Here is a 21,035-nt window from a genome sequence, read left to right as displayed (position 1 = left end):
AGGACAGACTGGGTTAAAATACAACTTTGCAAGGGACTGGCAGCTTCTCCCCTTTCCCCTCACAGCAAGGCCTCCAATTTTGCACCAGGCATCCAAAGTCCTCACTAGATCCTAAGCAGCTGGCTATCCCAATACTCATGTAAACAGCCGGTACCTAACCTTGGACTTCTTAGTATCCAAGCACTATGTTTGTACCCAAACATTACAAGGCCATGTTCATGCTTCCCCATACCCTAGAATGCAACCCAGTATAAGTCTAGCAGCTATGCCTAGGCCCTAGTAGCTCTCCATATGGTAAGCAGATGACAGCTGCTTGCCTGACTCTTTGCTTACTCTCAACTTGTAAGTTTCCCCCAATAATACCTATTTTGTAACCCATACTACAGATCATTGCATCTGCCTTCATTCACCTTGTCAGTGTAATCTATTCATCCTAACCTGAAATCCAACTATTATTAGTATTATATAATAAATACTCCAACAGTCATAATTGTAGAATGTTGCCCCTTGTTACACTGCTTGCGAGAGATAAACTTGACTTCCTCAAAATAATTAAGAAAAATCTTCAGGTTGATTTAAACTAAGCAATAATGAAGGTTATATAAGACTATACTAAAAAAAAGAAAATGTGTCACCTAAAGACATTATCATGAGAATGAGACCCAGAATTTTAAGTAAGTGAAAATTACTTAAGGACGTTTAAAACTTACTTTTAAATAGTTAGCTTTTATGATACTTATTTTAACCTGTGGTACGGGTGCTGGATTATCCCACTGATCACAAAGTTGAACAATGAGAGGATGCTGTAATTCTCTTCCATTAATCACTGGAATGGACTGAAACAGACATAAATATTTTAAGAAGCATTAAAACATATGTGCCAAACAATATAATTTCTACTTGTTTACATATAAATCAATTTATCTCTGTTCTATTCATAAATGGCTTCTTTCACCAATTAAACTTTTGAAAGTCAATTATATTGTCACAAATGATCCTCTTCTTACAGAAGTGATTAATAATTTGCTAAAAAGGAAAAATAGCGTTTGACATTACCGGCTTCTAATACATTCCTAAAAGTTATGTATATAGACTTCAACGGAAACAGAAGCCTATCAGATTCAGCACTGGCTATCTATAGTTTAGCTCCTCTGTCAATTTTTAATGTTCCGCCAGTCTACATGAAGCACTAACACACAGCTTTCTAGCCCTTGGTTAAATAGGACTAGTAGTCACTGATAATCTACACTGCCCTGTTAGCTTAAAATGCTTGTTGCTTTTTCCCTACTTTACATAAAGCCTGTGTAATTCTGGGAATTTGCCTGCTGACCTAGTAATACTAGATATATCAAAGGAAACACACTGTCAAGCAAGAAACCTGATAAAGGTCCAATTCTGTGTGTCAAATTTTAAAAGTTAAAAAAAAAAAACAAGAGGAGCTGGCGTTGTGGCTTAGCGGTAAAGTGCGCGTGCTCCGCTACTGGCGGCCGGGGTTCGGATCCCCGGCGTGCACCGACGCACCGCCTCTCCTGCCGTGCTGAGGCCGCGTCCCACATACAGCAACTAGAAGGATGTGCAACCATGACATACAACTATCTACTGGGGCTTTGGGGAAAGAAAAGGAGGAGGATTGGCAATAGATGTTATCTCAGAACCGGTCTTCCTCAGCAAAAAGAGGAGGATTAGCATGGATGTTAGCTCAGGGCTGATCTCCCTCACACACACACACAAAAAAAAGATGAGAGAGAATTAACTAGCAAAAAAGCAAAGCTGATTTATCATCTCCCATCAATAATGTTCCCTCTGCTTCCTCCATTCCCCACCTTATCTGAGGTAGTTGGTTAACAAATTATGTTAGGAGGTTGCTAAAAGTGGGAAAAAAATTAATGATGTGTTATGAATAGGACTTTATAAAGATACCCTTGAAATCGGTTGACTGGTTTAGTTAAAATGCTTGACTATCACAAAGTTTACATGGATACAGCTGACTATATTCTACCTGCCAAAGTTTATAAAAAGCTTGAATAAAAAAAGTGCTGAGAGTTTCCAAATGTAAACACAGCATGGTACTTTATTCCTAATCACAAAATTGTCTATCCATTAAATAGTAGCTACTTTTAAAGGATATCCTTCAGTAAATGACTTGTAGCCCAAGCTGTTAGTCATAAAGTTTTCAGGGAAAAAGCAAATATCCAAAATCAAATGTTCAGGAATACAAATCTGCCCTCTGCCACTTTTTATTATCGGCATGTAATTCAACATTTTGGGATTTCAGTTTCTTCATTTATACAATAAGAATGATAACAATACATCATAATGTTGTTGAAGATTAAATAAGAGAATGCATGTGTATATTTATATATTTTTTCTATTTATCATGCTTAGGTGTTAAATCATTTCCACTTTTCCACTTAAGATCCTGTGAGGGGAAAGTAAGTTAAGAATTATTTTGAAAATCCTGGGAAAACCAGATATTCAATGGTTACTTTTTCAGCCTTATCTATATATATCTCTAAAAAAATGAGAAATTACTTTTAAGTTTTATTTGAAAAGCTTCTGGATTTCTATGGTATCTGCAAATAAATCTTACAATAAATTTCTGACAAGCAGCTGTCATTATTTTTGATATTCCCCCTACAAAACCATATAAAAAAATGGACGTGACAAAATTTCTACCACTTCAAAGGTACAAAATTATTCCATAATATAGTCACTATCAGAATAGAGTGCCAGAAGGTGAGAGGGCAGTGCAAAAAGATTGGGCAGGGTTCCACTCTGTTGTACACAGGGTCACGAGGAGTCAGAAAGAACTTGACGGCACTAACAACAACAAATAGTTAACCAACAAATCTTTCATTGACATCATTAGGCACAAAAAATCTATCAATTTATGTAGTATACGTCCTCCCAGATAAAAATAAATGCACTGGCTTTTCAGTGAAACTCCTTTAGTCAATACGCTATTACAGAAAAAAATTGTTTTTAAAGCACACTGTCATATATTAGTTTATCTGTTTTTCTAAACTCACAAATCAAAAAGGGCAATCTCAAACTAGGACACAGGTTATGTAAACTTTTCTTAGATGATCTGCTCCTTTACAAGTATAATTTCATCTACTACCATGGTCATGTGAGCTCATTTTCCTTTAGAAAAAATGTAAGCTGTCATACCAACAGGTAAAGTTCTGCTACTCCACAGCTGAGTACCAGAATCTGAACATTTTAAAATTAGAATTCTAAAAATTTAGTGAAAACTCAACAAAGGTAACAGATTTGACAGAGAGTTTCAAATTCAGTATTTAAGATTTAATTACTGTGTAGGAAGGTAAACTGAAGTTTTTACAAGCATAATGATTTCATATCTGCTGTTTTTAAAAACTTAAGCAAAAATTTATTTTTAAGTCAGTGAAAGAGAACAATAAAACCGGCAAAAATCAGTAACTACTGAAACTGAGAGGTCATTATACTGTTTTTACTTTTAGGCATATTTGAAATTTTCTGTAATAAAGTTTTTAAGATTTGAGTTATTACACTATTTTTTAACAAATGAGGACACAGTGATGAATTAAATAATGAAATATTAAGAATCACATTACTTTGTCCTTTTGTTATTGTTACTACTACTATTTTATTTGTTGTGACTTCAACAACAAAATATATCTTTTCTGATCCACTGACACTCCGAAAGCAGTAAGCCATGTGATATCAAATTCTTCCCATCAAGACAGGAAGTTACTTACCTCCTTTAATTCTGGCCAGTCTATAAGGAGAAGTTTGGCTGGTGGTCCAGAAATTAGCTGCACTCGAATAAAGTCAGAAAACTCACGCCAAGTAAAACAAAGATCCTTATTTCCAGGAGGACCTGGAATAAATTTGATGCCTCTTACACTTATACTTTGTGTATTTTCCTAGCGAGGAAAAGTACATTGAGAAAAGACAGGGAGATAATGTTTAGTTTTCAGAAAAATGAAAATGTTGTCATTAACCCATGTGCATACAGATGTATTTCTGGTAAAACAATGGCAAATAACTTGCACACATGCCAATATTGATATACCATGAATTTCATTTCCTTGAAAGAAGAAACTGAATTTCTTTTTTGTAAGGAAGAGATCTCAAAGATTCTGGCTATGTCCTTTTACCATATCTTTTTCTAGTTTCTCTCTTATTTACACTTACACTGTCTCCTTTCTGTTCCCCAAATAGCCTTGGGCAATGTGCTTGCCCAATACCCTTTGCACTTGCTCTTTCCCTCTGTCTGCAGCATTCTTTACCAGATATCTACATGGCTTTTCTTGAGGTTTTTGCACATGGGATATCTTGTAATCAGAGGGAATCTTGCCTAACCACCTTATATAATGGCACTCTATTCCCTTACCCCACTTTACTTTCCTTCTTATCACTCATTTCTTACCTACAACATGCTCTCCTCATTACAAGGTGATCTCCAAGAAGGCAGTGGCTTTAATTTGTCACTGCTCAATCTCTGGTACTTAGATGCCTAACACATCATATTAATGGGAATTAATTAAACTAGCCTGCAATTTTTGCAATGTGATTGAATGATATAAATGGATTCCATACTGGCAGAAGCACTGTAATATCTGTATTTTAATAGTGACCCTTAATGATTTCATCACCTTAAATTTCCACTAAGTACAAATTGATTCCAACAGACATTAAAAATCAGAGTTAAAATTTCATGTTTTATTTTCTGAAACAACTGTTTATCAAGAACATTTTCTGTAAAAACACATTGCAAAATAATCAAAATTAATCTTCCCCAAAACCCCACTGAGCACAAGGGAATTTTTTCAATATTTGGAAAACAAATTAAATATAATATATATTTTTGTGAGGAAGATTAGCCCTGAGCTAACATCCAATGCCAATCCTCCTCTTTTTTGCTGAGGAAGATTGGCCCTGGGCTAACATCCACGCCCATCTTCCTCTGCTTTATATGGGATGCCGCCACAGCATGGCTTGACAAGTGGTGCGTTGGTGCCCGCCCAGGATCCAAACCCGCTAACCCCAGGCCACCAAAGCGGAGTGCAAGCATTTAACCGCTACGCCACCAGGCCCGCCCACAAATTAAATATTAATTAGTACAACACTGAAAGTTCAAAATATGTCAAGTCTAGTAGAATTCCACATTTAATAATGAAACACCAAAAGCCCTTTTGAAGAGGTGATTTCTTTTTTTTAAGTTGTGTTGGAAGTTATTCTGGCTTTACTTCAGAACTTGAAAATGAAATTTGTGTATGCATTTACAAATTGTAGATGAGTACAAATAGAATTAAACACAAAATTTTGAAAGATACTCTCTAAGATCTAATGTTCAAATTATCAAAGGAATGTACTTCAGAATAGCAGTACATTTTATGTAGATGCAAAAATGATTTTAAGAAACAATGACATATTAAAACTACTATTTTTAAAAATAAAAACAGTGTTTCTTTAAAAAAAAAACTTCAGTTAAAAAATAAAAACCAGAAGGCTCCATTTCTCTCTGCAGACTGGGGGTAGCCGACTCCTGCTATTAGTCTGAAAGTGAGTCAAGATAGTATACATCGGTTATAAAATGACAGCATAAAGCAAGTCAACTTGGCTGGAGAATAGTGAGCTATGGGAGGAGAAAGGTGTGAGATTATGCTGTGGTAGAATACTACGGGGTATTTCAGGCCATGCTAAGGAGGTGGAGTCTAAATTTAAAGTGTAAAATGCTGATAGATCTGATAGGTGGCGTAAGATGAGAAATGAAAATTGATGCTGGATTTGTCAGGGGGAACAGAGCAGAAAAACATGATGAGAGTGGCCTGTCTGGGAATGACAGAAAAGGAGGTGAAAACAGAGGGTATATACAACTCTTCCAAGGAGTTATACAATAATGAGGAGGAGAGAAATAGGGCAGTAGATGGACAGGGATTTAGAGCCAAAGGGAAATCTTGGTGTTTTGCGTTTTTTTTGGGAGGGGGAGGAAGGGGAGACTGTTATTTAAGACGAAAGATATTATATTATGTTTAATATGCTGATAGGAATCTAATAGATGGGGAAAATGGAAGATGTGGGAAGACAGGTTACAATTTAGGAGCAATCAGTGAGAGGATGGGAGTCTGTGCATAAAGTGATAGGAAGCCAAGATTGTTTATGCATAACAGTGGGAGCACTGTTATCTTCTGATTTCATCTACATATAGGGTGAAGCTAGATAATGGAAGAACCTGAAAGTCAAAGAGCAAACCTTATCTTTGTACAGTAAACAAAAGATTATTAAAAGTTCTTCAGCAGTGCTAAGATAGAGTGAAAGTGGTGTTCTGAAAACTAGAAAATAATAGCATAACAGACTAGTGGAAATAGAAACTCTAGTTAGAAAGAGCAACAAGTAGGCTATTCTTTTTTTTTTTTTTTGGTGAGGAAGATCAGCCCTGAGCTAACATCTGTTGCCAATCCTCCTCCTTTTGCTGAGGAAGACTAGCCCTCAGCTAACATCTGTACCCATCTTCCTCTATTTTGTATATGGGATGCAGCCACAGCACGGCTTGATGAGCAGTGCGTAGGTCCATGCCTGGGATCCGAACCTGCGAACCCCAGGCGGCCAAAGTGGAGTGCGCGAACTTAACTGTTACACCACCAGGCTGGCCCCAAGGCTATTCTTATGATTTTTCTGTCAGGTAAAAAGTGTAATGGAGGCTCCAAAGGAAAAAAGAGTTTTAAAAAGCATTAAATGCTCTAAATGGATTCATCTTTACTTGGGCCTTAGAATTCCTCCTCTCTCACCTACTCTGGCCTGCCAGGTTCCTTGAAGGCCCAACTCCAACATCTCCTTTTCCTGCAAGCTGTCTTTGATCTCTCCAAGCAGAATGCATCACATTTGCTTGCTTGTTTTAAACTGAAATAATTCCACTAGGGTTCTTATTTTTCAAGCAAGTCTCTAACTGCACAGTTGTAAACTTTCATAATTAGTTTTCTCCCCAGCATCCTATGCAATGCAGGGGGTGTGAGCACCAAGAAATTTTATTTAAATAGCTACATGAAAAACTACCTTCAAATAAATACCAAAATATTTATGGATGAAATGACATGATGTATGGAATTTGCTTCAAAATGATATGCTAAGGGGGGAAGTGATGACTGTTGAAGCTGAGTGATGGGAACATGTGAATTATACTATTTATTCTATTTTTTGCATATGTTCAAAATTTTTCATTATAAAATGTTTTTTAATGCCTTTTATGATTTTTCATTGTAAACACCTAAATCAAACTTTTAATTATTTTTGTTTCCCCCCAAATTTTTCTTATACATAAACCAATGGTGTAAGCCAACTGCTATGAAAAGCAGCAATACCTGAAAAGTGGTTTTCAAATGTGAGCTATCAAGTCCAATCCCAGCAATTCCCAAGGCAGATAAAGAAGTTGGTGAAAATGCTTGAATCTGATTTCCATACTGATCTGTAACTATAATAACTATAAAAAAGGCAGAGAAGTTTTTTAAAGTGTTATCTTTTAATAAAAGATATTTATATCTTTTATTAAATACACAATTAAAACTATGCTTAGAAACTCACTCTAACTTTGTTCTCATGTATTTTTTTGTAAAAAATAATTATTCTCACTTCTTTTAAAATCACTACCAAAAATATCAAGAATCTACATAAGTATATTTACATTTATATATTTAATACGATGCTGACGTTAGATTTAACATGAAAATTTAAAGGAAATAATTTAGCACTATGTAATATTCTAGATATAAGAAAAATAAAAGATACATATGAATCCACTGATATATTTACTTTATACTTTTAATATTAACTATTATTACTTCTAACAAAAGCCAACAAACTACTTCTGCCTAGCTGATTTTTCAGTTAAGTCAGCCCAGGCAAAGATAGTGAAAATACTTCAATCTTTTCCAGCAATGGATTTTAAATCAATAATCATATATAAACCCAAAGATTTCCTTTCAGATTATGTATGCCAAAACATGAACTTACATACTATAGAAGTGTTTTAAAGAAAAAAAGCAGGCCATACTAACCTATTTCTCCTTGAAGCTCTTGGCCCATCTGTACTGTTTTTCCTCCTTTCAACTCACATTTTAGATGTTTAGGTTCATCAGGCAGTGGTCTGAAATTGGTTAACAAGTTTAAAGGCTTTAGATACACCATTAATTGTAGAAAAAAATTAAAATAGTAGAGTAACATATATAACATTCACTTTCTAAAACTTAAATAGTATATAACACTCCTCCAAATATCTCTATTAACAGAACATCACTATTAACCCCAAAGGAAACAGAGAAAAGACAGCTTCCAAAGAAAGTAGAAAATAGTGACCAAAAAAATTTACAGAAATGTTAAATCATAGTATTTACGTTGGATTAAAAGGCAATTACGACATGAGAGCACTGAGAAAGAAAACTGATAGGTCAGTAAGAATAACATCACGAGATCTGGCTGTGGTTGGACAGTAGTCAGAAAATTTTATCTCAAACATGGACCTATTCTAAGTGTTGGGAATAATACAGAAATGGATAGAGGAATTAAAATGAAAGAGGTTATTGGAAAAGAGGTGCCCAAGGAATTGACAGGCCAGGGTAGAAAACAGGTTTTTTCATATATTTACTTAAGTCTTCCCCTTTTTTATCAGTTCTATGTATTAGGTCTGGTTGTACTCAGTTTTGAAAATCATCACTAATCAATGAAAGAATTTTTCCTTCTGAACAACACACTGACTGATCACACTGTATCTTTTGTATTTTTCACATCTTTGTCATTTTGCAGGTATTTTCACTATCACTTGTACTAGGAGGACTTTCCTTTAAGGAAAAGAGGGCCAATTAAGTACAGGGTTATAGTGATACTAAGAATTAATCACTGTCTCCAGTGAAGCTTTCCCAAGACAACTTACCATATTTCACAGAAACTGCGATACTTTCTACATTAAAAAACAACTTTTACAGGTGCGTTTTGGAGAAAAGTATTTTGGTTGCCATATGCTGAATTTTGAAATACCCTCAAAATATATTATGCCGACAAACCTTACTGTAAATGCACTTTCCAAAGACACATGATCATCTTGGTATGAAACCTGGCAATAGCGCATATCTTTTACAGATGTTGGTACTTGTACATCAGGAAGCAGGCCCTGTAGCAAGTGTTCCTTGTTAATCTCAGGAGTCCAGTTAACCTAGGAGAAAAATTATTTATTTAAGAATAATATAAAGCTTAGTCTAATGCCCGTCTACTGCTACTTATCTTACTGAAGGCTCTTAAATTACAACCCATCGTCCCCACCTCCAAAGAAAAAGCAAGTCCCTTTATGACCAGAAATGATGGTGGTTCATATATTACTATAATAAAAAAGTATCTTCTTCTTTGTCTTTGTTGTTAATGTTGCCATATCTTTCAATGCAGTAAAATAAAAATTCTTAAGTATTTCTTTAGAGTTCTGCCACAAGATTATCACTGTGGTCATTATAGTTTCAATGTAAGATATCCATCAAATCATGTGATCAATTCTGAGAGGGAATATTCGATTTTTTTTTTTGTTGTTTTTGTTTTTTTGGTGATGAAAATTGGCCCTGAGCTAACACCTGTGCCCAACTTCCTCTACTTTGTACACGGGACGCTGCCACAGTATGGCTTGACCGCAGTGTGTAGGTCTGTGCCCAGGATCCAAACCTGTGAACCGGGGGCTGCTAAAGCAGAGTGTAGGAACTTAACCACTACACCATGGGGCCAGCCCCTTCAATTGTTTTTTCTAAAAGAATCTTATTACAGGCTTTGAATGAGATCTGGGCGGACTCATTCAACAAGGTAAGAAAACAGAAGTTACATCCACTGATGTAATTAACATGCTGGCCACCTTGTGGTCTTAATCCACTCTAGGATGCTTTTAGCTCTATTTTAACCTTACATCTCTTGCATTCAATATTTTAATTTGTTACTTATCTATTTTTTTAAAGTTGATTATCCTATGCTATCCTACTTTCAAACTTCCAATCCTTTCTATTTAAGAATTTTTAGCTCAACTTCCTTTTAGCCTTCTATAGACGTGATTCTTAAATCATTGATATTTAATATTTTGATCCTAGTTTATGTTGTTCTAACCTTCTTAGTCACCTTTTTAAATCACCTTTTATTCTTTATCGTTTTTTTTTTTTTTTAAATAACGGAAAAAGCAAGCAGGAGTTACACAAAAGGCCCTCTTCCCCCACCCTAGCTGTGCTACCCCTTCAGTCCTTTCCTGGTTCAGTTCGGGTTGACTTTCCTCAATACTGGAGAAATCTCTAAAGACCACAAAAACCACTATAAAAAAATATTATACATTTAATTTAATAAAACAGTGGTATTTAATACCTTTTATTGTCAATAAAGAGGTGCATGTTTTAAAATCTTTGGAACCCAAGAAATACATAACTACTAGATTTGAGGCAAAATGTGTCAAACGTAGGCCACAAGCTTAGAGAACGGCAAAAAGAAGGTTATATACAGGAAGAGTCTCTGCAGTCAACGTTTCTTCTTAACCTTGATAAGAAACTAGAATGTGGAAACATTATTACGAGACAGCAAGGAACCAGTTCAGAAGCCAGGTTCCTGGCACCACTTTTGAACCACTCACCTTCAAATCTGCTGATACAGATAAAATGACTTGCCTCTCCCTTCCAAGCAGAATCAGGATTATTTCTCTCTCAATCCTCCTTTCCCTTATGTTTGGTTTGAAAATGCAAATTTGTTCTAATACAATTAAAGTATTAGGGATTTGAGTATAGCCAATTTTACTTTCACTTACGCCCAATTTCATCCATGAAAACAATAGTTGAACACAGAAAACTGTACCCAGCTGAACCAAGCCACATAGAAATACACAAAACCACACACCTCAAACACCTACCAGCCACCTCAGCTAATTATGTGTATTGAGCCACAAGTGTCCACATCTAGTGGAGCTTCCACCACTTCACAGTAACTCATCAGCTGCAACCTTTCCTGCACGCACTTCCACAAAGTAAACTCTCATATTATTATAATGTTTATGGATTCCTTGATGATTTAATGTGTTACTGTTACTGTTTTTGGTAGTGTTTAATTAGTTTCCTATCTTCTTTTTTTAATGAGTGAGTGATGAAGTTTGAGTATTGTGCCTCTAATTCCCATTTTCCCCATAAGCCTTGTGATTTTTAAAAATTTTTTATTTAGTTATTTATTTGAGGTCACATTGGATTATAACATTATATAAATCTCAGGTGTCCATCATTATATTTCAACTTCTGTACAGACTGCATTATGTTCACCACCAAAAGTCTAGCTGACATCCGTCAGCAGACACATGTGCCCCATCACCTCTTTCACCCTCCCCAGCCCCCTCCCTCTGGTAATCACCAATCTGTTCTCTGTACCCATGTGTGTGTTTCTCTTCCACATATGAGTGAAGTCATATGGTGATTGTCTTTCTCCGTCTGACTTATTTCGCTTAGCATAATACCCTCAAGGTCCATCCATGTTGTTTCAAACGGGACAATTTTGTCTTTTTTCATGGCTGAGTAGTATTCCAGTGTGTGTGTGTGTGTGTGTGTGCGCGTGTGCACACACACCTCCCTCATTTTCTTTATCCATTCATCTGTTGATGGGCACTTAGGTTGCTTCCAAGTCTTAAGCTTTGTGATTTTTACTGCACCATATTACATAGTACAGTGAACTGACTGTACTTTGAAAGGAGCAAGCATAGACTGTCCACTATTCTTTCAATAAGCCAAGTGCTACAGCTGTCTACTTTATGTAATAAGAATCTAACCACTTTGATTTGGTTACCTGTTAAGTGAGATATTAAGTTTCAACATATAGATTCACCCTATCAAGCTACAAATGATACATTTAGATGACAACAGATTGATGAGGGCCACCTGAAGCTACTGAGAACCGACAAAGCTGTCTTCTAAGGATCATGCTTTTAGAGAGTGGTATACCAACTTCAAATGGCCAAATCAGGGCTCTGTGGTTAACAACACTGTTTCATCATTTGCCTTTAAGAGACCTTTTATTTAGTGCCTTCAGAATAGCTACAAATACACTGCTTTGGTAAAGTGGTGATCTTGATTGTGACTGCAGAAATACAGTTGGTCAGGAAATGCACAACTAAACAAAATGCAAAAGATCAGAATTTTGTTTAAGTTTCAAAATCATTTTTCTAAGTACAAATTTGTCACACATGAATCATTCACATTTCAATCTAGTGCATAAAAAAAATCTTATTTAGACTGGAATTTTAAAAATAGTATTATTTTTGTGATAAGCTTCTTCTTAGAGGCTATCCTATAAAACTTCTTGTTCAGAGTCTTCCAAGCATAAAATGAACAAAATTCTTGCAAATCACCAATCTGTTTGAGATACTTACTTTAATTTTCTCTGCTAAAGCTGATGTTATATGGATTTCTCTTTCTCCTTCATCGTACATTTGAAAAATAAGGTTATGCATAATATCGCCTGCTATCCAATTAACCTCATCTTGATGTTTTATCTGGATTGCCTTTTGTCCTTCCACACTGAATATCTGTAATCTTGCAACATGGCTACTGGGAAGCAACTTAATAGTTTTCTCCACAGGTGCCACATCTTTACAACTCTAGGAAGACAGGAAAACAAAAACATACACTGAATGACATCTGTACTGAAAACAGAGTTTTTGGCTTTAATGGTGAATCATCTTCTACACTGCTTAATAATTTATTTCCAATATTATGGAAGATCTTATATATTGTTAACATTCATAGGTTTTGTCATTAAGAGAACACTAGACTATTAATAATTCCGTATTTTATACCATCAAGTTATAAATAATGACAGTGGCCACATTCTTAAAATGGAAAACTAGCATTATTTGTACTTAAAAGGATTCCCTTCCCCTTATTTGTAAGTTTACTTAAAGTGTCACAAACTTGTAAAATTTTAATCACATGACACGGATCTGGTAACTAGCATCTATTAATAAGAATAAAGATACAAGAAATTAAGAACTTTCCATAAAATCAGAGATAATTAGTTGTCACAAAATACAGTATTCAATGGTATTAGGTCACACTGAAATTTCTAGTGATTATTTAACTCGCTATATATTGGGGTAAGTGGACAAGGTTGCTTATAGCGGGATAAAAAGACTCCAAATGCCCTGAAGGCTGAGCTGGCATATTTATAATTTATTATGGGCACATCAGTGTTCTACAGATCAGTAAAGATGAGCTGGATTATGCTACATAAGTTGATTTTAGGCACACAAAATTAAAACATTACATCATTACTTCATAATCTAGGTATAGTGCATTCCACAACATACACAATTTCAAAATAAGCCTAAGCGTAAAACATCTCTACAATCTTACTTAGCTGATGTCTCCTTCCTCATTCAGTTGTAGTCATTCCTACTGAAGCCCATCCACATGAATAATGACATATTCAAAATTCTTACCTCACAGAATATCAGACAAATTACCCATCCTCTATCATAAGCATATCTTATTTCCCTGACTCAAACTCAAGAGTCACTGCCTTTGGATAACATTTTCTAATTGCGTATTACAGGATATACCTTGGTCTTTGTCTTAACTGGCCTGGATTCTTGGTCTTCTGCCTGTAGTATTTACATAATTCCTAATGTTTGCTACACTTGCCTCCAAGCCCAGATTCCTCCCTAACTCCAAGTCTTTTCTTCCTGAATCTTCCTGATCTTTTGCAAGATAGCATGCTCAAAAAATATGTTGCCCACATTACTGAAAAAAAAAAATGCATAACAAATATTTGAAGATTATCAAATACAACCAGCTTGAAAAGAAAAGAAGTGGAGGGCCGGCCCTGTGGCTTGGCGGTTGAGTGCGCGCGCTCCGCTGCTGGCGGCCTGGGTTCGGATTCCGGGCACGCACTGGCGCAGCTCTTGTCCAGCTATGCTGAGGCCGCGTCCCACATACAGCAACTAGAAGGATGTGCAGCTATGACATACAACTATCTACTGGGGCTTTGGGGGAAAAAATAAATAAATAAAATTATAAAAAAAAAAAAAGAAAAGAAGTGGAATAAAGTTGTCATCTCATAGTAATTAAAAAAACAAAAGCTGTCTTTTACTGTTTTGAGGCTCAAGACATGTTAACTGATGTATAATTAGTAGGAAAGCATCAGTTAATCAACTGATTAGGTTATTCATCATCTACCATATCAATCATGACGAAATCACATTTAAGTATCTTACTTAAGTATTTGTGATCTCACTCAGCAATTTTAGGAGATCAATTACTTATATCAACTGTTTGCCCTCCTCCAGGCTGGCTTTACCTTCAGCCATGATGTATATCCAACAAGTATCTTACTGGCACCTTAACACAGAAATCTCCTTATATAAAAATACTAATTAAAAATCATGTATTTATTTTTTAAATTATACATACAAATTAAATGTTTAAATGTCCTTCAGTGGTGGTTTAAGTGGGGATATATACCAAACTTTCTAGGGAAAAAGTGTAAACTATGAAAAAATAAGTAAATAAAATGGACACATAAATGTCACATTGTAATATAAGGAAAAAATTAATTTTAGGAATATGTAAATCGATAATAGCTATAGATACTGTAAAAGGTTTGATCAAGAAAATTACTAATATTTGATACAAAATCACAAATTATTCAGTATACTATTTGATGTTGCTTTTTCTTGTTTTTTTTTTTTTTTTTTTTTTTGTGAGGAACATCAGCCTTCAGCTAACATCCGTGCTAATCCTCCTCTTTTTGCTGAGGAAGACCAGCTCTGAGATAACATCTATTGCCAATCCTCCTCCTTTTTTGTCCCCCTGCCAAAGCCCCAGTAGATAGTTGTATGTCATAGCTGCACATCCTGCTAGTTGCTGTATGTGGGACGTGGCCTCATCACAGCCGGAGAAGTGGTGCGTCAGTGCACGCCCGGGATCCGAACCCGGGCTGCCAGTAGCGGAGCGCGCGCACTTAACCGCTAAGCCATGGGGCCGGCCCGCCTTTTCTTCTCTTTGGCTAAAATAACCACAAATATCTCATTTTTAAAAATCAAACAACTTTACATAAATTATAAAGCTGTTAAAGAATATTTGTATGAAGACGATATAATAACAATAACAACTTACAGGTATTTCAATTTTAGCTTTAAGCGTCTGGTCTTTTTTAATATTCTGAACTTGAATTGCAGATCCTGATAAAATACTGGTTCCAGAACTACTGCAATCCACAACGTAGATTGGAAGGTTTGGAGCACCTGAAAACTATTAGAAGCATACAAAATAATTTAAGTCGCCAATCAAACATAACTGATTGTTCAATAATTGTTATTTAAATTTTCAAACACTTCACTACAGCTACTATTTCTTGCTATAAATTAAAAAATTCTAAAAAGAATTCACTGACATTCTAGAGAATATCTGAATGAAAACACTAACTTTCTACAATTCCAAGTAAAATTTTATCTGTTTTGGAAGAAAATCCAACTTCCTCAACCACTAGTCTTTCTTTTTTTACTTTACCTATTTGGGTTTTCCTTTCCTTCTTGTGGTCTTTTACTCATCTTCATTTATCCACCCATCCCCAATCCTGAAGGACATTTCTACCATTCTATTCACAAATTAAACACTTCATCTGAAATGAGGGGGATGGACCAAAGAAGGAGAGGGGAGGAATCTTTAGTGCATAAATTTCTTTATGAAACAGTGTAGCTGGCATCTTTATTGGCTTCAGGATACTGAAAACTATTGGCAACGAGATAGCCCACAAATTTCTCCATGGAATAATCATTAAAAGTTCTAGATACTATATAGAGCTTACTATAAAGTAACTAAAAGATACAATCACTTCCATTTACCACAATGGGACTCAAAATAAAACCTACATATTCTTATTTTACAATAGCTTACCTTACAATGAACAATCAATTTTGGCTGTGCTGTTATATTGTCTGATTCATCCAAAACTTCTACCTGAAATGGGAAAGCTGTTCCATTTTCTATAACTAAAATTTCAGAATCAGGTTTCACTTTCAATCGACGAGGGGGACCTACCAGGAAATTACATAATGAAATAATGATTCAAGTTTCTAAGACTGAAATATTGAAATAACAAAAGAAACAACTTTTAACATTTCAAGTTTCAATATTTTATAAATGTCAAAAAAAATAAGCAATATCCATGTTTTATCATTTCTGTGCCTAAAATGCATAGATTCTATACATGACCAGGGTTGTCTCAATTATACAAAAATGTCTGATGTCTAGACTTAGTTTTATGTAACAAGTTATGACATAGTGATAACTCACGCTAGAAATCACCTAAACATGCGAAATCTTTAAAAGGTCCTGGCAAAAAGTATTCAAGATTAAAATGTAAAATTTTATTAAACTACTTCTTTATTTACTAACTTTTAACTTTACACAATGACTGATTTCTCACGCTCATATAACTACACACCTGTTTTATATAATAATGTTCAAAGGATTAGTTCATGTAACGACATAGCCAGATAGTTTATCTGTTAGTTGCCCACTACTTGGATGTCATAAGCAAGTTAAACAAGTTTCCTCTAAGATTAACAAAAGAGAGTTCACACTTCTACAGCAAGATGACTTCATGTGGTCTATAAATATTGGTCTTTTAAAAGGTTTTAAATATTTTATTGCTTGATTATGTTAAAAATATTTTATTGATTTATTTATATGAATTTTTAAATATTCAATTTATGCTCAATGGTGGTAACATAAGTTTACAAAAAGCCGTTACTGGAAACACTTATTTTACTTTATAATATTATTAGTTAATGTTTTTTTACTACATGCAGGGCAATGCCTCAGGTTTTAAGTAAGCACTATTCTCATATAATCCTCACAATGATCTTAACAAAGAAAGTACTATTATTGTCCCCATTTCATTGAGGAGGAAACTGGGATCCAGAGATTAGGTATCTGGTCTAGGTCACATGGCTAGTGAGTGGCAGACTCAGCTTTAAGTCCCGGCTTATAATTTGAAACCTCTTGACCATTATCACTATACTGCGCCACTTCCTACTTTATACTTTCACTCTCAAATTCAAAGGAAAAAGTCAGAACTATCTGGTTACTAAGAATTTCACTACCCAAATCCATAATTTTAGCTAACCTCTAAAATAAAAGCATTATAATTGTTTACTAATATGTAACAATTTTTTTCTTATACTTCTACCAATGTGCCAATTTTTATATCTTGATCAATTCAAGCTTGAGGGAAACCTCAAACTCCTTGAATTTGTGAAAGCAAAGAAGCTAATGTTTCTTTTCACTTAAAACCAGTACAAAAGGTCATACACAGACAAAGATACGATCATGGTATTGTTAATGTCACAGCTAAAACGTACATACCAAGCACTGTTCTAGGTGTTTTACAAGCACTCGCAGGTCTCACTTTGCACAGTACCGTGTTAATGAGAACTCATGTACATTGGAACTGTGTCCTCCCTTCAGTTACCACAGAACCGTGCAAAGAGAGGGCTGCCTACATTAATTGATTTAATCACCACAATGACTCTGTGAAGGTAAATATTATCTCATTTTATACATGAGGAAACTTGAGGCACAGAACAAGTTTACCTAGGTCATAAGTGTCAGAGCTTAGATTCAAATCAAGACGGGCTGATTCCAGAATATACTCTTTGATCTCCAAACCAGACTGCCTCTCATATTAGCCAGCATTTTCTACCCTGTGTGACATTTTTTTTTTTAATTTTTTTATTGCGGTAACATTGGTTTATAAGATTATATAAATTTCAGGTGTACATACCCTGTGTAACTTTAATGTAACTTCATTTTCAAATTGATGTCATTATCAAATTAACAACATAAACACATAAGAAATTTTTCCTTTCAAAATATGAAACAGTTACAGTTAAACCAGAAAAGGTAAAGAACTGATCCAAGTTCTAATATAAGCCTACAAGTATATCCCTAAGAATAGTGTTCCCCAATATATTTTTAATATTCAAATTTCTCTCCCAAGGTTATTATTAGAACTTCACTCAAGTCTTCCAAAATGTTTTTTTGCTTTTTAATTGGTCATTTCTGTCAGTGCTATGTTTGACATTCGAATGTATCTTCAAGACTTATGCTATAAACAAACCAAAAAAACACTTCACCTTTATAAGTATCATTATACTTTATCATAAGAATATTATTTAAAAGGTAAATCTGAGGAACATTTCTTAACATCATATTACCTGGTAGTAATCTAATTTTCAAAATCTGTGAGTCTTCTTTTAAACCCGGCAGAATAACCTTCAGATTAAAATTCTGTTAAAAAAATTTTTAATTAAATGCAAGTCTTCAATAAATACTTATGTCGTTTATCACCTCAATGCTGATTTATTTTTTGCTTTTCATTTTCATACCATTAGAGAAATCCACTCAGCAATTTTATATTGACTAAAATTCTAGATACATGTATTTAAAAGATACGGGTTGAAAAAACTGACATACTGCTTCTTTATAGATAAAAGTCTCTTCAAATTTAAAAGGCATAATCTCTGAATAATGATTAGAATCAGGAACGGCATTATAAAAAGTGTGGGAAAATAGTGAAGTGGAAAAAACCAAAAATCTAGAAATCTCCAAATGCAACATAGTGTTCTGGATTAGATAGTAGAATAGAAAAAGAACATTAGGGCCGGCCCCGTGGCTTAGCGGTTAAGTGCGTGCGCTCCGCTGCCGGCGGCCCGGGTTCGGATCCCGGGTGCGCACCGAAGCACCACTCCTCCAGCCATGCTGAGGCCGCGTCCCACATACAGCAACTAGAAGGATGTGCAGCTATGACAGACAACTATGTACTGGGGCTTTGGGGGAAAAATAAATAAATAAAATCTTTAAAAAAAAAAAAAAAAAAAAAGAAAAAGAACATTAGTGGAAAAACAGGGGAAATGTGAATAAAGACTATAGTTTTTTTAATAGTATTGTATCAATGTCAATTTCTTAGATTGGATAAATATATGATGGTATAATATATAAGATATTAATAGAAGAAGGTGGGTGAAGAGTATATGTGAACTCTATACTATCTTCCCAGCTCTTCTGTAAATATAAAGTTATTTCAAAATAAAAAAGGTTTTAAAAATCTAGAAATCTTTTTAGTGAGTTTTATCTTACGAAAGACAAATTTTCCATGAATTCAAGTTCTTTGTCCAGGAAAATCTGAATTCAGAAAGATGTACAGAACTTGAACTTTAATTTGATTATATAATGCAGTATTAATTAATTAAATTCACATGCTCTATGTTAAACATCATTTTGACAGGAAAAATTTTTAAATATATAATGAAGGTAATTATACGGTAAAAAAAAAAAGGTAACATTAAGTTATTAGCCATAGTGTTATATATAAATCAGCTGCTTTATATACCTAATTGAAAAATTACCTTATTGGAGTTTATGTCTTCACCTTCCCCAACCTTATCCCTCCCAAAACACCTTCCTTTATCCAAATACCAAACCCAATATGTTTATTCAAGTGACCTAAGTTGCTCATATTTTTGTTTCTGTTCTAAGAAAAATATTCAAAAATGGATGGAAAAAGTTGGAGAGAGAGAAAAAAGAAACAACATGGTCCTGGATAACTACGTTGAAAAAATGGCTTTGAATATGAAAAGACTGGATTGAAGATGAAGAAGACAGTTGAAAAATATTTAACTAATAAATGTTTAACAAACAGTAGCAAACATGCTGATTTTTCTCAGATATATCAATGATAAGTCAGGTGACACGATCCTGATTAATTCCTAAGTACCTAACATTACTGTCATCATGTTAAAAAAAATAAGTATTCAATTTAAAATTTCCAATTTCATTTTTACCATATAAGAAATAAACATGTCTTATAACATTTATGTACAGTGCTTACCTTGCCTTGACAAGAGTTGATAGGGCCCTTAGCTGTAACACCTCGAATTACACAATTTGGTCCCTTGGTTATTTCTTCATATTGCAAAAATAAACCACTGGAAAAAATAAATTATTTTTTAACTTCCCCTCCATTACTTAAAATAAGCTGCAAATGTGTTTTGTTTTCTTATATGCCATTTACATGTGTAATTCATTTTTTAAATAAAATTTTTAAAAATAGGAAGAAATAATTGAACAAAAGCAAATTTCCATGGATTTCTTTTACAAAGAAAAATGATCCAACAGGTATTAATAAATGATACCAGTGGGCCAAATACTGCAAATGATAAACAAGATACACTGTAAAATGTAAAACTTCATATATTGAATTAGTAAAGACAAAAGGTAGGAAATAATCAAATGCTAGACCATGTATATAAGCCTAAGAAAAGGAAATACCCAAATAGGCCAGTTTTAAGGATTTCTTCAGACTTTGCCACAGATTCTTTTAAATCTTTCAGCCAGCAGGATTTTAGAGAATTCTGGCACCTATTAAACTAAATGGCAATTTTAGATAAAGTCCAAATAATCAAGTACAGCCTTGTGATGCTATAACCTTGTTAGAATATATACTGAGATCCCCTAATCTACTACCATGAGCAGTTTGATTCCTAAATCACCTCTGAACATGTGCAGATCCTTACAGTGTAAACACTTTACCCTGTCAAGGAGTAAGGTGAGAAAAAAACAAAGAAAACACACCATGATAAAGAAAAAGCCTATTTTTTCTGAAAAACTGAATTTAAATATTTACCGGTATTATCTGAATTGTAAAAATTAAACAACATGCTTTTTTTGAAAAAAGATGTAAAGTGGCATATAAGATAAAATAGACTCCCTGGGAAAGATGGCACATTAAAGGCGCACACATCTACTTTCACTATCTCTTTAAACCTCAGGAATATGAAAACAAAGAGATTTATTTACTATTAAAGGGAAAGATAAAAAAGAGAAGAAGAGACAAGGACAAGAAAACTGGTCTGCTAGAAAACAGGATAGACAGGTGGCAAATGACCTAGTAGTCCCAGGAAAACTGAACTCTAAAACAGCAATGGAAAAAGCTGCAAACCAATCTAC

General features: G+C 34.4%; 1 protein-coding gene across 3 annotated transcripts in view; it reads right to left on the bottom strand.

Annotated features, from left to right (window-relative positions):
* The window catches only part of SMCHD1 (structural maintenance of chromosomes flexible hinge domain containing 1), a 129,208-nt gene that overhangs the window by 48,664 nt on the left and 59,509 nt on the right, over positions 1-21,035 (bottom strand). For 2 of the 3 annotated variants that reach the window (XM_087439049.1, XM_004421023.3), the window contains exons 21-30: positions 19,918-20,014; positions 18,245-18,317; positions 15,921-16,060; positions 15,141-15,275; positions 12,398-12,625; positions 9,042-9,190; positions 8,040-8,128; positions 7,347-7,465; positions 3,741-3,908; positions 711-836 (exon numbers count right to left, since the gene is read on the bottom strand). In XM_087439049.1, the coding sequence (XP_087295175.1) occupies positions 711-836; positions 3,741-3,908; positions 7,347-7,465; positions 8,040-8,128; positions 9,042-9,190; positions 12,398-12,625; positions 15,141-15,275; positions 15,921-16,060; positions 18,245-18,317; positions 19,918-20,014 (1,324 nt within the window). The remainder of the gene's footprint in view (positions 1-710; positions 837-3,740; positions 3,909-7,346; positions 7,466-8,039; positions 8,129-9,041; positions 9,191-12,397; positions 12,626-15,140; positions 15,276-15,920; positions 16,061-18,244; positions 18,318-19,917; positions 20,015-21,035) is intronic. The other variant, XM_087439050.1, reaches the window with a different exon arrangement.

This window comes from Ceratotherium simum, chromosome 14 (assembly GCF_057802395.1).
Source record: "Ceratotherium simum simum isolate JZ-2026a chromosome 14, ASM5780239v1, whole genome shotgun sequence".
In the NCBI taxonomy this organism is placed as follows: domain Eukaryota; kingdom Metazoa; phylum Chordata; class Mammalia; order Perissodactyla; family Rhinocerotidae; genus Ceratotherium; species Ceratotherium simum.
The sequence above is the reverse complement of the archived record's forward strand: the minus strand, read 5'-3'. Positions and strand labels throughout refer to the sequence as shown.